General features: G+C 42.7%; 2 protein-coding genes across 4 annotated transcripts in view; one reads left to right on the forward strand and one right to left on the reverse strand.

Annotated features, from left to right (window-relative positions):
• Positions 1-1312: 1312 nt before the first annotated feature.
• Positions 1313-11982, reverse strand: TXNDC9 (thioredoxin domain containing 9). 3 transcript variants are annotated; one of them, XM_084844409.1, is made up of 5 exons: positions 11855-11982; positions 6459-6654; positions 4431-4549; positions 3407-3661; positions 1313-2882 (listed from the first exon to the last, which is right to left on the reverse strand). In XM_084844409.1, exons 2-5 carry the CDS (start codon positions 6645-6647, stop codon positions 2765-2767), a joined length of 681 nt encoding a protein of 226 aa, XP_084700535.1. In that variant the 5' UTR covers positions 6648-6654; positions 11855-11982; the 3' UTR covers positions 1313-2764. The 3 variants fall into 3 exon arrangements, with proteins under 3 accessions (XP_084700535.1, XP_084700533.1, XP_084700534.1); XM_084844407.1 differs by lacking the exon at positions 11855-11982 and adding an exon at positions 9530-9736; XM_084844408.1 differs by lacking the exon at positions 11855-11982 and adding an exon at positions 9466-9736.
• A 130-nt stretch (positions 11983-12112) lies between these two features.
• Positions 12113-17478, forward strand: part of EIF5B (eukaryotic translation initiation factor 5B) — a 36398-nt gene continuing 31032 nt past the window's right edge. Inside the window, exon 1 of the mRNA XM_084844406.1 lies at positions 12113-12305. Within this exon, the coding sequence (XP_084700532.1) occupies positions 12271-12305 (35 nt within the window). The 5' untranslated portion in view covers positions 12113-12270. The remainder of the gene's footprint in view (positions 12306-17478) is intronic.

The following is a 17478-nucleotide window of genomic DNA, read 5'->3' on the forward strand; positions in this document are numbered from 1 at the left end:
GACAGTGAGTGGCTGGATGGGGAGGAATAGGCTGAAGCTGAACCCTGACAAGACCGAGGTACTTTTGGTGGGAGACAAGAGGAGGCTGGGGGATGTTGACCTGGTGTTGAATGGGGTACGGCTACCCTTGAAAGACCAGGTCCACAGCCTGGGGGTCATTTTGGACTCCCAGCTGTCCATGGAGGCTCAGGTGTCAGCTGTGAGCCGGACAGCGCTGTATCAACTCCATCTGATACGGCGGCTGCGCCCCTTCCTTCCCGACCATCTGCTCCCATCAGTAGTACATTCCCTGGTCTCCTCTCGTTTAGACTACTGTAATGCGCTCTACGTGGGGTTACCCTTGAAGACGGTTCGGAAGCTGCAGCTGGTACAGAATGCAGTGGCTTGCCTGATTAAAGGCAGCTGCCAGCGAGATCACATTACTCCAGTGCTGAAGGAGTTGCACTGGTTACCAATTGTTTTCCAGGCCAAATTCAAGGTGTTGGTTTTGACCTTTAAAACCCTATATGGTTCTGGCCCAGCCTATCTTAAGGAGCGCCTCCAGCAGCACCAGACAGGCCCCTTAACAAGATCAGCCTTAGATGGCCTTCTCTCTGTCCCATTAGCCAGGACAGCTAGACTGGTGGGGACGAGGGAGAGGGCCTTTTCTGTGGTGGCCCCCACTCTGTGGAACTCCCTCCCTAGGGAACTCCGTCATGCCCCCTCTTTAATGAGCTTCCATCGTGCATTAAAAACGTGGCTGTTCAGGCAGGCATTTGGGGTGGGTTAGGGTATTTTAAAAAATTTTTTATGGTAGAATTTTATTGTTTTAAATTGTTTTATGGTGTGTTGTACATCGCCCAGAGTGGCTGGGTGACCAGCCAGATGGGCGATTAATAAATTTAATAATAAATAAATAAATAAAAAGCCTCCATTATATATTCAGGAGAAGACTACGCCCCCTCATTCTCCCTGATAGACAGTGGGCAGCCATCCTCCTCGCAACTGCGAAAGAGGCCGGTCAGGACTCATATGGGAGTGTGCTTCATTGGCTGTGATGGCGAAAGCTGTCATAAAATTACTGTGTGCGCTTGGTTGGTCCTTCAGAGTGCTGTCACTGTCCAGGGTTAGATCATTACTGCATGAGGCCTGCCCATGCAGTAATGGCTAAGTGTAGCGAATGCATTTAACATGGCTGCTTAATTTTTCAAGGCACACTTCATCCCCTTTTGTGCATTCAAGTGCACCCCAGCACAAAGTTTGGCAGTACTCCCAGAAGGAATAAAATAGACTGACCAAAAGTGCAGTCTGAATGGACATAAACACTTCAGTATTAGAATTCAAGTAAGTTTATTTCAATGTACATGAATGTTAAAAAAATGTTACAAGAATAATATTGCTGATCGACTCTGCTAGGGTGCAAGATGGGTTTTGCACCTCCTATGGCAGCTAGAACCCAGAATTTGATGGGACATGAAGATTCTGTCTACCAACTATGCCTACCTAGTGAATTCACACACACCCTGAAACCTTTCCTCTTGCCCTCAAGCCATCTTTTAGCTACTTCCCTCTCATTACCCCCACCCTCTGTGGTCCTTCCTTGAACTCCGCCCCCTTGAACTTAATAACCTTTTAAATGCTCCTGCTTTATATCTCCTGCCCATGGTTTCCAAGAGAGAAACAAGCAAGCTGGGACAGAGCTGTGCATTCCATTAAGCCACATATGGGCCACACACACCTGGCTTGGCTGGATTACAGATTTTTAAAAAGTGGATTGGCTCCATGTTTGCCGCAATTAGAGATTCACAAAGATGGCTTTCTTTCCTAGATCAATGGGGCCTCTAAGTGCCACTGAGGCTCATTTTGCTCAAAGGCACTTACTTTAATGATTTGGCAACTAATGGATATTAATAAGCACAGTGGGAAGTTCATTCACCTACCAGCTAGACTGCCAAATTCCCAGGGGACATTTAAAATTCCAAGAAGGTAGAGATTATCCAGAAAATATGCCTATTACTGAAGAACAACAGTGCAAGAAGTTGTATTAAACTGCATTCATATTATCATCAAGAGAAAAATCGAACACCAACATTCATTGTGATTTTCTTTTTTATCTCACCTGTACTATAAACCACAGAATTTTATTAAAAATCCTGCAAGCAAGGTATGTTTCAATAGACGTTTTCCATGTGATATTTACTGCTAATTCAGCTTTAACATGCAGTGTACACAGTTGGTAGACTTACAGTGCAATCCTATGCATTTCTACTAAGAAGTAAGTCGCAAGGACTTCAGTGAGACTTACTCCCGGGTAAGTGGGTATAGGATTGCAGCCTTATTTTTTTTTAAGGTGGCTAAGATGTTTTCATAATATGCAGTGTAGTTAGGTAAGGCAATGCCATACTCATGGCACTGACAAGCAATGATTTTATTAATGTACTACTTCTAGAATAGCTTTACAACAATTCTTGACAGAAGCCCTTCATTAATATTTTAATGGCAAATGGCATAAGAAACTAAAACTCAGTTTAAAAGGGCTACTTTTAAAATAATAAAACACAATCATTTCTCATGTGACACAGTTCAAAAGGGCTCAGATTTCTTGGCCTAGAAATGACCTCCCAGGAGGAAAATATATTTAAGATTTCTTTTCATGAGTTGTATAAAACTGTTTAGAAAATTAGCATTATGTGCAAATGTTCTGAAAACAGCTTTATAAAAACATTCCTAGAAATGTACCAAGCTTAAAAGAAAAGATGATTTACAAATATTTGTATCATGATGTCTAGTCATCATCAGAATCTGAATCATATTTCTTTCCTCTGATTGTTTTCTTATCCAGCTTTGTGAAAGTAGTTCCAAATTTCTTTTGGCTCTGGAAAGGTGGATCCATTAAGTTGCCACTAAAAAAGGAAAAACATTAATAAAAAACATTCTTGAGGCAATAGCTGACTGAAGCAGTAGTTAATAGGATACCACTGGCAAAACACACGCCCAAATGATGTTATCTTGGCGTATGACTGCCTGAAGCTGAGAAGCAGCACTCTGATTGTTACAGCAGAAGGAACACACCTTCTGCTCCTGAATCCTCCATCAGGACATTGGGGGCTCTGGGTAAGCTCAGTTCTGGTGAATTAAAGATGCAATATATAGAATTTTATCTATTAAGGAATATCCTCCCCAACTCCTTGCATTTCTCCAAAGAAAAGCTCTGCAGCAGTTTCTCTCAAAGGTAATTTCCTTCAACAAACTGAGCACACTACAGAGAAAGGTTTTTTAAATCAATGTAACAAATGGAATCTAATACTCAGTGTCTGGCAGGAGTTTGCCTTGTCTTGCCAGAAAGAAGATTCTCTTCTTGATTTGCTATGTTTTTAGAACTGTAAATATTGTACCAGTTGCTTTTTGTAAAAATAATTTTATTTACCTGTAGCTGATGATATTTGCACATCCTAATCTCCATTCTAAGGTTTCTGTGGTAAAGTCATCTGTATTACCAAGATCAGTAAAGCCAACTATGTAATCCTGAGTTTTCCCATCTTTTACAAGTGCTAGTGTGGGGATTACTTTGATGCGAAGTCTTTCACACAGAAATGGTGATTTTTCAGCATTTAACTTGATAAACTTGGTCTCAATGTGCTTTTTTGCAAGAACGGTTAAATGCTTGTCTATTATTAAGCATCTGAGGGGAAAAAAAATCAAAAAATCAAATGCTTTACAATGATGAAATATAGATGCAAAGTTTTATCTTGCTTCCTAGCTCAAATAGGTATTTGACTTATATTGAATTTGTTGATAAATTTATTATACCAATACAACTATTAAGGTTAGCATATAGTTAAAGGATCAAATATATAATTTTACTGTCTTATATTTCCTTCCCCCTTGACATTAGTAAGTGGATCTGAACGTTAACATTATCTCCAAAACCTTTATAAACAATATTTTAGGTATAAATCTACCCAGCCAAATGACCTTGAGATATTAAGTTAAAAATCATATTGCACTTGGTTTTTCGTAAAGTTCTACTGAAATCATTAAAAATGTGGCTGCAATCCCATGCACATTTATGAGGAAGAAAATCCAAATGAACAAAGGGATTTACGTCTTGAATAAACATGCTCAGGATTGCACTGTTAAGTATATCTAATTGGACCCAACATAGCAAACAGTACTTGTAATCCAGGAGACTGCAAGTGTGCCATGTTCTCACTTAGCAAAGGAAAGATTAATCAGCAAACAAGGCTCTTATTAACACGCATATGCTAACAGGTGGACATTGATTCAGTTTAGGCGGTCTGTTACTAACAAAAGATGCACTAGATCAGAGAATTAGTTTTAGCAGACATAGGAAGATGGAATTTCTACACTCAGGTCTTCTCTGATTTCAATACTTGATCCATTTTTGCAAGGTTTTTGTACTTTAAAATCCTACAGGGACTGTACTATACCTGTGAGTTGTATCTCTGTAAAAGTGGCAGACCACATTTTTGCTCCCTTTCACTTCTTGAAAAAACTCTCTCTCACTAGGGATTTCCAGGTATTCCCCATGTCCTTTTGATAGCCATTCCTGTGTTATGAGAATACAAAATGTTAGCATGAAGTTTCCAGGTGGTATTTACAATGCCACGAGAGAGAAAGCATCCCCTGAAATTTTACAAAACATCAGGAGTGCTTTTAATTCCACTATAACAAGGCTAATTCCCAATCCTAATGAATCTGAAAACATCAATTTTGTTTTAAATCTAGATTCTAGCCCTCGTGGTATGTATTACCTGCTCAAGGCAAATGGGTGCAAATGTGTAAAATGTACTATCAATTTGTTTGCCAATTCTTAATCAAATCTGGCATACTTTTAAATACCAGGGTAGTACTAACATTTATTGTTTAATCAATTATAGAACAAAAATACTTAGACACTAGTCTGAAGCTTGCATTCTGAAAGCAGATACATGTTCATGTCAAATACTGACCTATATTAAGTAAACATCCAGTGCAATACTGTGCTTTTTTACTTGGAAGTGAGCCCTACTCTGTTTAATTTGCTTTACTTCCAGGACAGTGTGCAAAGGACTGCAGTTTTCATGTATTAAATTATTCATATCAGACATTAAAATTTCTGATTCTTGGGCTTTTCTTGTAATCAGTGGGTCATGGACCATCTCTGCACCAAATTTTAGGTTTCAAGCTAATGCTGACATACCTTAACCATTTTTGGAAACATTTCACATTCCCCATTTTGGGAGAGAAACACACTTTACTAGTAGCTAGGGTGTTTGGGGCTGTGTTTATCAAGTTTACCTTTGCCATTTAGGGATTTACTTCATGCCCTCCTTTTTATAAGGAGAGATGTAGAAGTGTTTCATTTCTGGACTTGTTTCCAAGTAGTGTCTTGTATATATCAAACGCCAGCTTTCAGTGTCATACAGAAGTTCCCTTATAATTTTGATACTTCAAGTGAGTCAATCAGTTCCAAGACATCCTGTTTTGATGTATAAAGCTGTTCTCTAACTAAGTACTTTGAAAATACTGGAAAGACAGCTCGGCTTTAGCAGGAGCTGTTCAAAGTCCCAACCACTTGGTAACAGGTTAACAGGCTTCAACAAGCTGCGTACCATAATGATTATCAGGCATATCTTATGCATGTTTATTTGGAACTAGGTCCCATTGATTTCAATGGGGCTCTCTTCCAAACTGATAGGATTTGCAGTCCTATTAATATTTATCCACTCCATTCCACTGAATCATATTAAGACACTTCAGATTAAGTATGTAAGGGTGCAATCCTATGGCCGCTAGACAGTGGCTAGATGGCAACAGGATTGGTCAGTTCCTGGAGAACAGCCTCTCTGTCCCCTCCCCTCTGCCTCATAGGCGGCGTGGATCATCCCTGGGCTTGTAAGAGCAACATGGAGCAGGGCAAAGGGGGGTGTCCCCAGGGGCGGGGCATGCAGAAGTGCCGGTACGACACTTCCTATGCATCGTCCGGCCTCCCCACCCCACGCTCCGACATCCTGTGGTTAGACAGCCAAAATGGGACTGTCTAGCTGCGAATGCAGGGCATCTGGAGCATGAAGGAGAGGATCCCCTCCGCGCTCCTCCCGCCCTGCATTGGATAGGCAGTCACTTCTGAGTTCAGAGGCAGCCACTTATCCACATAGGATTGCCCCCTAAAGCTGCCATCTTAAATACACCTACTTGCAAGTAACCCCAATGAGTTCAGCAGGATTTACTTTTAAGTAAAAATGAATAGGATCAAGTTGTACAAGTATGAACTACTTCAAATCTCACTTCATCCATAAGCTCATTTTGTAACTTGATGCAAGCTACTATTCTGTCAGCTTCGTCCCCATCTGCATTATCGGAATAATGGTTGCCTATTTTCAGGTCTGTTGTCAAGATTATGGATTTAATACATGTGAAGTGCTTTGAACACTTAAAAATGTACTAGTATACTTTTCGTAATACAAGAAAGTTACTTGTTTCTGTTGCTGGGCTTTCTTCAGTGCCTGAAGCCTTCTTTGCTTTACGAGCTCCAGTTCATCGTCATCCATCTGGTCAAGTTTTTGCATCTCTGCATCAAGCTGTTCTTCTACGATTTTGGCTGTCTGAAGCATTTGAGACTCCAGAGCTTTTGAAAACATTTCAGCAGAAGTATCGGCAGCCATCTTCCACCTATATAAACAGCAGCCACATTAAATGTGAAAAACAGACTAGCCTTTAAATTAGAACCAAACACCATAAAATTATGTTTATTAGAACTACATTTGCATGCTCTTAGATTGCAGAGATGTCAATGGGGCCAAATATGTCAGCAGATTCAAATATGTCAGCAGATTCAAATATGTTCAAATATGTAAAGATTCAGCACTGCCATCAAAATAATTAATTTGGAAATTTGATTCTATCTGCATCTTCTGCTAACATGTTAAATAGCGGTCATTTGACAGGAATAGGTACAAGCCCTAGTTGTCAATGACATCTATTCTCTCCTGCTCAATCAGATGAGCAGTTGACAGAGGGGAGGGGATCCTTCTTGTTATACAAGTTGTTGCCTGAGCCTCTAACAATACTTATGATTAGTTCGCATGACAAACCTCTTAGGTGTGCTATAAACCCCGCCAGTACTGCACTATATTCATTAACGTATGCCCACAGTGTGGCAGTTGGGTTTTAACGAAATACTGGCACAGTGGTGCTTCACAAATGAGTAAGCCAGACATTACAGCCCCAAGATAAAACACTATCTTGACAGTCAGCAGCCTCCAAAAAAATGTAGCCCTAACAATTACTAACAATTCTGCTTCATTGACTATGCTAAAGCCTTTGATTGTGTGGATCACAACAAACTGTGGCAAATTCTTAAAATGATGGGAGTACCAGACCACCTTACCTGTCTCCTGAGAAACCTGTACGAGGGTCAAGAAGCAACAGTAAGAACCAGACATGGAACAATCGAGTGGTTCAAAATTGGGAAAGGAGTACGACAAGGCTGCATATTGTCACCCTGCTTATTTAACTTATATGCAGAGTACATCATGAGAAATGCCGGGTTGGATGAATCACAGGTCGGAATTAAGATTGCCGGGAGAATTATCAACAACCTCCGATATGCAGACGATACCACCCTAATGGCAGAAAGCGAAGAGGATCTCAAGAGCCTCTTGTTGAGGGTGAAAGAGGAGAGTGCAAAAGCTGGTTTGAAACTCAACATTAAAAAAACTATGATCATGGCATCTGGCCCCATCACTTCCTGGCATATAGAAGGGGAAGAAATGGAAGCAGTGACAGATTTTACTTTCTTGGGCTCCAAGATCACCACAGACGGTGACTGTAGCCATGAAATTAAAAGACGCTTGCTCCTTGGGAGGAAAGCTATGTCAAACCTAGACAGCATAGTAAGAAGCAGAGACATCACCTTGCCAACAAAGGTCCGTCTAAGCAAAGCTATGGTTTTCCCAGTAGTAATGTATGGCTGTGAGAGCTGGACTATAAGGAAGGCTGAGCGCCGAAGAATTGATGCTTTCCAACTGTGGTGCTGGAGAAGACTCTTACGAGTCCCCTGGACTGCAAGGAGGTCAAATCAGTCCATCCTAAAGGAAATCAACCCTGAGTGCTCATTGGAAGGACAGATACTGAAGCTGAAGCTCAAATATTTTGGCCACCTAATGCGAAGAGAAAACTCTCTGGAAAAGACCCTGATGCTGGGAAAGACGAAGGCAAAAGGAGAAGGGGACGGCAGAGGATGAGATGGCTAGATAGCATCACCGATGCAATGAATATGAACCTGAGCACACTCCGGGAGAGAGCGCAGGACAGGAAGGCCTGGTGTTCTATGGTCCATGGGGTCACGAAGAGTCGGACACGACTGAACGACCGAACAAACAAAAAAACAACAATTACTAACCTGGACTTAAGATACCCAGTTTACTTATAAGCATGCACTAACAGAATTGGGGAAAAAATGTACTCATTAACCATTTATTGTCAGAAAATAAAGGTTATTAACCATTTTGACTGTCAGTACATGAAGGTGTGACAGAAGGGGGAATGTCTTTTCTAAGATGTTGCCTGCCATCTAGGTTTTCATATTAGAAATGATTACAAAATACTATCATCCAGGGAAGAGAAAGGCTCTTTGCATTGGCCTGTCTGACCCAACTCCTACCTGGCTCTTTCTCTCTTGGATTTCTTTAAGTGTCCACCCATTTTACAGCTTAACAGACAAATAGATTTCCCAATCTTGCAACATTTACCAAGATGTATTTGTATTTTATAATATGGAATAAAAATATTTTTTTTTAAGATAGAAGAGCTAGTGAGGCACATTTTCATCTAGGCTACCTGGTTCTCCTCCCAGTTGCTGTCAGCAACCAACCACTTTGCAGAAGAAGGAAGAGAGAAGACCCCCTCTATTCACCTGCTTTGCCCCATTTGTATTTTAGTATTTCTTTTCTTAGTTGCCTTGAGTTTTTCTGTTGAAAGAGATAGGATACTAACCTTCATAAAATTACATCTGCATTGATTTTAAGGCCAGAATATGATTAGAGAGCTCTAAAGTAAACTAGATTAACTTGGCAATATTATTATTTTGCTTTGAATGGGATGACATAATGCATCCTACATTTTACTATGGAAGTCTTCAATTAGTTGGGCTGTAAATGACAGCATTAACCATTCTGGAAATGCATGACCTTTAGACACATTCTGCAACAGCTATCGTATTTATTTAAATCATTTTTATCCTACTCTTAAGCCAAAGAGGCTCGCAGAGCAACGTATATACAACCGACGAACAAGGCTGTTAATGGTGACCTGCAGCATCTCCTTACAGAAGTTCTGTGCCTCTACACATTTGCGGTCTTCCCGAGCAGGAAAAGGCAGTTATGGGACAAGCTGAGTCTGCTGAATCTCTGCCTGAAAAAAAAGCTGGAGTGGGGGAAAGATCCGCTCTAACCGAATCCAAACGTATATGCGTGTAAATACCACTTATTTGTGCCGTCCTGGCGCCCACGGCAAACAAGCTGTGGTGGTCCGGCCCGATACTCACTGAAGAACCAACGAGCGCAGAGGAAACGCCCCGGAGCGTAAGAAGACAGGAGAACTCCCCCTGAGTCGCTGTCGCTCCGGTTTCCCTCGCCGAGCGCGGACACGGCCGGGCCCCTCTTCGTGCCGCTGCGTGGAAGGCGGACGGGCTCCGCGACCGCATGAACTGTGACGCCCGCGTCTGTGTTGGTGCATGACGCTTTAGGAAGGCGTCCTGTTGACGCAGAAGTTAATCGTCAGAGGTCGCGGCCTTTGTGCACATGCGCAATGCAGGAACTCGTCGGGAATGTTCGCTCAGTCATTTCCGTGTTTACATTCATGGTTTAGTTAGCGAGAGGTCTGTTATTATGGTAATACTAGGCGGCGCTGGGTCGGGGCCTTTGTTGAGGGCGCCGTATCACTTGTCCTTGGTCTCAAGAAGGAAGCAACGATGTCTTGGAAGTACGCTACGTGGGCCAGAATACAACGTGCCAAAGGAACCGCTGCGGCTACGTTCCGCTGCTACGTCATGGCGAGCCGCGCGCACGTCCCACCCAGAAACTACAAGGCCCAGAATACCCCGCGCTTCGGGTTGAACGCTCAGCGGGAGTCGAAAAGGGGCTTCTCCCTAGTTCTGAGCGAAACGGCTACTTGCTATCCGATTGAATATTCATGGGGCTTACTTCTGAGTAAACATGATTATGATTGGGTTGTTAGTCACTTTGTTGGCACAACTAAAAGATCACAAAAATGTGCCAGTTTTCGAGATTTTTTGTGATCTTTTGGTTGACCTAATAAAGGTATTACACTAAAATGGATTTTGGATTTTTTCTTACGGCCAGCAAGGCTACTTAAAAAAAAAAAATGGTATATTGATTAATCGTGTCATTATTTTTTTTTTTTACAGTTTCTGCTAAACTTCTGTAGTTGAGACTACAGTCCTATACCTACTTCTCTAGAAGCAAGTCCTATACCTACTTCTCTAGAATCACTAAACTCAGTGGCACTTTTGAGTAAATACACATAGGATTGGGCAGTTTGTCAAAGGTAACTGACATAAAATAAATAAAATAGTGATTTTTGTGGGTGTCTACTTGCTGTATTATATTAACAGGTTTGTAGTTACCTTCTGCAGCACTTAAATATAAGTAATGAATTAAAAATGCGGCCATGCAAGTAATACAGGAAGGCACAATTACGGTAACATCTGTTTCAGCAATAGATAATGTATTTTAAATAAAGGCCACCTGTTAATGCAGTAGATGCTAGACTAATTTCCTCTTAATTTGCACTTTACTGCTGTGGATGTTTCCACTGCTAGGGGGCTGAATATCAACTTTTATTTTTTCACTTATTCACACATCTGACCACTACATGAACAAAGGCCAGAATGATGGATAGAGGACACCAGAGTCCGACTTGAGCTCCCTTGTTGTTGTTGTTCAGTCATGTCCGACTCTTCGTGACCCTATGGACCATAGCAAGCCAGGCCTTCCTGTCCTCCGCTGTCTTCCGGAGTGTGCTCAAGTTCATATTCATTGCATTGGTGATGCTATCTAGCCATCTCATCCTCTGCCGTCCCCTTCTCCTTTTGCCTTCAATCTTTCCCAGCATCAGGGTCTTTTCCAGGGAGTTTTCTCTTCGCATTAGGTGGCCAAAATATTTGAGCTTCAGTATCTGTCTTTCCAATGAGCAGTCAGGGTTGATTTCCTTTAGGATTGCCTGATTTGACCTCCTTGCAGTCCAGGGGACTCGTAAGAGTCTTCTCCAGCACCACAGTTGGAAAGCATCAATTCTTTGGCGCTCAGCCTTCCTTATAGTCCAGCTCTCACAGCCATACGTTACTATTGGGAAAACCATAGCTTTGATTATACGAACCTTTGTCGGCAAGGTGATGTCTCTGCTTCTTACTATGCTGTCTAGGTTTGCACTCTGTTTGCTGTTCAGTATTTGTGCCTATCATGATTTCTTTCTCTCCCTCTCATAACGCGAGAACCCACAGGGGTCATCCAATGAAGCTTAGTGGACAGGCAAAAGGAAGTATTTTTTGCAGTTAAAACTCAGCTATGGAACTCACTACCACAAGATCCAATTCAGACCGCTGTAAGAGGGGATTAAACGAATACATGAAGGATAAACAACAAAAAGTCTTGTGGTACCTTAAAGGCTAACAAATTTATTCTGGCATAAGCTTTTGCGGACACTGTCCACTTCATCAGATGTATGAAATGTTACCCTTAAATTGGAAGATTATATACGCATGCTGGGGTGGTGGTGGGAGTAGACAGTGTGGTCGGGGGGAATTGGAATGCAAGAAGTACAGACACCGATCATGAAGGGTAAATGCTACCTCCAGAGTCAGACACAGCAGGGCTCTTCTTATGTTACGTTCTTGCACGCAGCACGCCTTCGGACGTCTTCGGTTCAAGACCTACTCGGCTGCGCCGCCTGCGCCTCCAGACCACGTCTACGCCTTCTGTGTTGTTGCTCTTAAGGTGTCGCTACTGCTGCTGTTCTCCCTCCATCCAGAGGCGGCGAGCGCAATCAGAGCAGACGCAGCAAGCGAGACGCTCCGCGCGCCGCCTCTTTCCCATGCGCGCCGTGCGCCGAGCGAGGGAAGGGGAGCGCCTGCGCGCGTCAGCCTGCCAGCGGTGTCGATTCGGCCTCCCTCTCACCATATGTGCCCAGGCGCGTGTGGATGTGGCTGGCCGGGCCCTGCGCAAGGAGGGGGACCGAGAGCTCTGAGAGACGGTTGCGAGCGCAGTCATGGGCAAGAAGCAGAAAAACAAGAGCGAGGAAAGGTAGCCGCGGCGTGGGCTCGGCTTGGGGCGGCCAGAGGGAGGAATAAGCCGGCCCGGCCATGAGGACGTTGAGGGCAGCCTCTGGGCTTCCTCCTCCGCCTCCTCCTGTACGCTGAGTCAGGCTTCCCTGAGAGACCCCGCCGCCCTTTCTCCTCGACGGAGTAATTTGAGGGGCGAGTCTCTCCGCTCGGAGTCTTTGGGAGCACTACACGTGACAGCCCCAGTTGTACGCGCTGCGCACTCCCGTGTCTTTTGGCGACTTGCCCCCTTTGCTGTCCCTGTATGTGGAAGAGCGGGGTCGTCCCAAATGCTTTCATGTTGACCTCTGTGGGCTGGCTGTCTTGCAGGCGGACGCCCTTTGGCGACTTGAGCTCCTGCGTCTGTCGGTATTTCTCAGACTTGTCGGTCCTTACCTCGTTCGCCAAGACGCGCAGTTAGTAATAGACTTCTCACAATTATTTTAAGGTGTGTGCTCTTCCCCTGCGTGTCCCTAGTATGCCTTCTCGTTCGAGTTGCTTTTCCAGTTAGGAGGCAGAAGCTATTTAAATGCTTGGCAAATGCTGTTGCGAAGAGAGCTGAGGCCCGGGTTTGCAAATAGAGTTGATGGTGGCTTGAATCAAATGTCGGGCCTTCTTGAAAACCTGGAACGGTAAACTTATTCATATGCATGTTAAGGGAGATCACACAATTCCTAATGGCCTGTTCCCACATCATGTCAAAGATAATCATGTTTCTTCAGAGGAATTTCATTGGATTTTCTTGTAATGTCCACATGTTACTTTTGTGTATGCAAAAATTCCTAGCTAAAACACCTTTCTTGTACAGCGTTGCCCCCCCGGGGGGGGGCTTGGAGCAGTTTGGCCTGGGTGCCTGCAAAGCAAGGAACTCCCTGCCTTAGCTCCTGTGCTGCGGATATTTTGGCTCCTACCACATTGTTCACCAGAGCCTGAGACACATATGGGTTCTTATAGGGGGCTGTGGCAGGACTCCCGTCATACCTGCCCTATATTAACTCTGTGGGTGGCCCTATTTCTGTATGATTATTAGTAGTTATTAACTACTATTCATTGGAGAGGAATTGCTGACTTTGTGATATATCATTATTAAAGATTAGGGGTTAGATCTTGAGAAATAAAGTATAGTATATGAACAAGCTGTTGGTCAAGGTAAATGCCCTGTGGTGGTATCGTGTATGGGACTTAGATCTGAAAGCTGATTATTTATTTATTTTATTTATTTATTGCATTTATACCCCGCCTTTTTTCCTCTTGCAAGGAACCCAAGGCGGCTTACATTACCCTCCTCCTCTCCATTTTATCCTCACAACAACAACCCTGTGAGGTGGGTTGGGCTGAGAGTGTGTGACTGGCCCAAAGTCACCCAGTGAGCCTCCATGGCTGAGTGGGGACTAGAACCCGGATCTCCCAGCTCCTAGTCCAACACTCTTGCCACTACACCATGAAACAGGCTGGTATGGTGTATATGCGACTGTGATGGGGGAACTTGAGAGAATGGAGAAGAAGCTAAAATATGGTGACAAGAGATCTTTAGGTGCCTATTATGTAAATGCAGACTGCAATGGGACAGTGCCTTTGATTTTAAAAGTAACTGGTGGATAACATGCTGTTTCTACTCAAAACAATTTGTGCTGGGAGAAAAAGAACTACAACTCCCTAGCCACTACAACTGGCTATATAGCCCACTAGCTATATTGATTAGGGCTTATGGATGTTGTAGTGCCATAAGTTTCCCACCTCTGACTTACTGCTTTAAGAGCATTAAGTAATTATGCATAATTTAACACCTAAAATAGTATTGTTTATTATTATACGAACATTTAGTTTTTATTCAAAAAAATTGCTGCAGATATACCAAGCATTAGAAATGGCATAGATACATGCTAAGGAACCTAAGCATATTTTTTGCCAATGGGCAAACAGAATAAGTAAACTAAAGATTGAAAATGGAAATCCATCCGTAATATGAAGAACCAAAAACAAGGTTTTATCTTGTGGATTTAGAAATAGTATGTTGAATCAGCATTATGATCTAGAAGTAGTTTGTGTTTCAAGGGAAAATGCTCAGAAATGATATTAAAGTAATGCAGTTAGCATATCACAGTATTAAGAATTTAGAGTAAATTTATATATTGAGGTATGTTTTAATAACACAAGCTCTTTAATAATGTGGCGTCATCTTCATCATAATTATACATGTATGACTAGAACTTGGTTGGCTCCCTGATGTGCTAGCAAGTCTACAGCATTGAAGCAGTAGGGTTGATTCATGGAGCACATGTGGATAGAGCTCTCAAGACTGAACATGGGCTTGATCCCGTTTTAAAGCACCATTATAGGGCCCATGGAAGGAGCAGGGAAAACCATCAGCTGCCTAATGTGACTTGTCTGTGAGGCACTTTGCAGTTAAATACTCACAGTTGCTCCTGATGCTGCTTTGGTTGCAGTTAGTGTTCTGCTTGTTTCCACAATCTCCTTATGTTGCATTTGTAATTTTCCATTTTTGGGGGATGAGGATAGGGACAGGGTGGAATTAAAGCTACTAGAAGATAACTGGCAGTGGATGTCTCATTTTGAGATGGAGTGGTTCTTGCTACTTTGGAGGAGGCAGCAGTTAGGTTTCCCTTGAAGAAAGAAACCCAACCAATTTGGCCATCAGTCAGTCTCCGGTGTTCTTGGTAAAGGTGCCTCAGTGTGTGGTGGTTCAGCTTCAGACATTCGGTGATGACACAGATTATACTCGTGATATCACTGTGGTTTCCAGCCTGGTTTGAGGGGATTGAAACAGCCTTGGCGCTATGTTGGATGTCTTCGGCAGGAGACAAATGCAGGAGTGTGATGCTGTTCTTAATATCATTGACCATTGTATCTTTCTGGGATGCTTCCTGGAATGGGGGCACTGCGATATGATGGTTCCAGTCCTTCCTACTCAAATCTCAGAAGATGGTGCTGAAAGATTTCTGCTGCCCTCACAGTTACTGGCTTACACGGTCCTGCAAGATTCTACCTGGTCTCTCATGCTATTTAAAATCTACGTGATGGCCCTGGGTGAGATTGGGCATTTGAATGTGGTGTCATCCATATATTAACAATTCCAGTTTGATTTCTCCTTTTTATCTGATCCTGGTATGGTGTCATCAGTCACTGAACCTCAAAACGGCTGTCTGGGATCAGTGACAGAATGGATGACGGATATAAAATGATGTTTAACCCAGACACGATGGAGATATTTGTAGATTTGATGTTTTGGGGAGGGGATCTTCAACTGCTGGAAGCAGTCACACCAAGGCCGGGCATCAACGATTGGCATGGGCGGGGAGCTGCCAAGAGCCCAGAGGTTCAGAAGGGGCCCTCCCCACCGCAGCTGCCACCATTCTCCTCCTTGCCTTCCCAGCTAGCCCTGCTGACAGAAGGAAGCCCCATGGCTGAGCCTGTGGCTCCCGCATTGCCCCATTTTAAAAGAAGAATATTTTTCATGTACCTTTGGAATGTTGTTGTTCAGTCGTTCAGTCGTGTCCGACTCTTCGTGACCCCATGGACCATAGCATGCCAGGCCTTCCTGTCGTGCGCTCTCTCCCGCAGCATGCTCAAGTCCATATTCATTGCATCAGTGATGCTATCTAGCCATCTCATCCTCTGCTGTCCCCTTCTCCTTTTGCCTTCAGTGTTTCCCACCATCAGGGTCTTTTCCAGGGAGTTTTCTCTTCGCATTAGGTGGCCAAAATGTTTGAGCTTCAGTATCTGTCCTTCCAATGAGCACTCAGGGTTGATTTCCTTTAGGAACCTTTGGAATAGTAGTGGTCTAAACCAATCAAAGTCTCGTGTGGGCAGTCTTTACATCTCTCCTGTGCCCTCATTGGCTGAGTCAACCCCCCAAGGCAGTGTCTAATTGGTTCAGATCGCTACCACACAAAAGGTAAGTTGTTTTTTTTTAACTACCCCAGGGTGGGGTAGTTGCACCCCTTTGCCTTTATGAGCGGATGCCCATTGGTCCAGAATATGGCAGCAAGGATGGTCCAGTGTACACTGCATATTATTCTGGTATTGCAACAACTGTACCGCCTCCCAGTTGGTTTCTGGGTCCAATTGATACTTCTGTAATTAACTTTAAAGCCATATCTAGGGCCACTGTGTCTCAAGGAGTTTATCCTGAGATAATTCCCAGGCATTTTAGCTTTCTAGACTTTTAGCTTTGCTGTTTTAAATCTGTATTTTAAATCTCTGCATTGCTGCTAGGTTTTATTCTGGTTATATTGTTATATTGTGGTTTAAATGTTTGTATATTTTATATTGCTTTACTGTGTGCTTTTTGGTTTTAGTTTTTGTGAGCCGCCCAGATCTTCGGCTATTGGGCGGTATAGAAATGAAATAAATCAATAAATAATTATGGGAGGCTCTGCTTTGTCCTCTATCCCTCAGATGGGTGATTACAAGAGACCCATTGTCTCATGGCTCTTCTCACTGGTAGGGCCTAGGTTTTGGAACTCAGTGCCTACAGGTTTCTCTAAGGTTTTAGTTGACAAGTCAATGCAACTTTTTTTTTTATTTATAGAGCATTTGAGGGGATAGATGAAAAACTGGTTTTGATTTCAGCTTATTTTTCTTTGTGTTTGCTGCTTTACTATTTTATTTTTGTTTTCGTTGCTTTGCTGATTAATATTATGTTGTACTCTGAGTTCTTTGTTCTTTAACAGGTATGTTAAATACATGTGGTAACTAGAAAAAAGCAATCCAATATACTGTAATTTAAGTATTAAATGTGTTTTTATTTTAAACATTAGCATAATTCAAGTTTTTAAGTCAAAGTAAATATGTATAGCTTCTAATTTGTGCAGGTCTTCAGTTTTCTGAAATCTACAAAATTTAGGTCTTTGTAGACCTAAGAAAATTGGAGATTGGCACAAATGAAAAGGGTTTTAATTAATTTGTTAGTGACCTTATTACATGTGTGCTTCCAGTAATGGACTATTTTATTTCACATGATTTAGAAAATGGATGAAATGGAGCAGGCGATGTTTAGCAGATTCTTGGATTATACTCCTGGACCTTCAAGTGTTCAGTATTATGCAGTATTTGAAAGTTCTCCAACATCAAGTTCAGTCTTTCTATTGTTTTCTACTGGGCCTCAGGAGGAAAAAAAACTAGACAAAACCTGT

Source organism: Heloderma suspectum, chromosome 3 (assembly GCF_057233095.1).
Source record: "Heloderma suspectum isolate Gila_16-S chromosome 3, 16-S_ref, whole genome shotgun sequence".
Taxonomy (NCBI): Eukaryota; Metazoa; Chordata; class Lepidosauria; order Squamata; family Helodermatidae; genus Heloderma; species Heloderma suspectum.

Excerpts from the sequence above, each read along its gene's own strand:
- TXNDC9 (XM_084844407.1), bottom strand. The coding sequence starts at position 9,720 with ATGCACCAACACAGACGCGGGCGTCACAGTTCATGCGGTCGCGGAGCC. Across the intron at positions 6,655-9,529 it reads CTGCGCTCGTTGGTTCTTCA|GTGGAAGATGGCTGCCGATA; the intron begins GTGAGTATCGGG and ends CTGTTTATATAG. Across the intron at positions 3,662-4,430 it reads TACAGAGATACAACTCACAG|ATGCTTAATAATAGACAAGC; the intron begins GTATAGTACAGT and ends TTTTCCCCTCAG.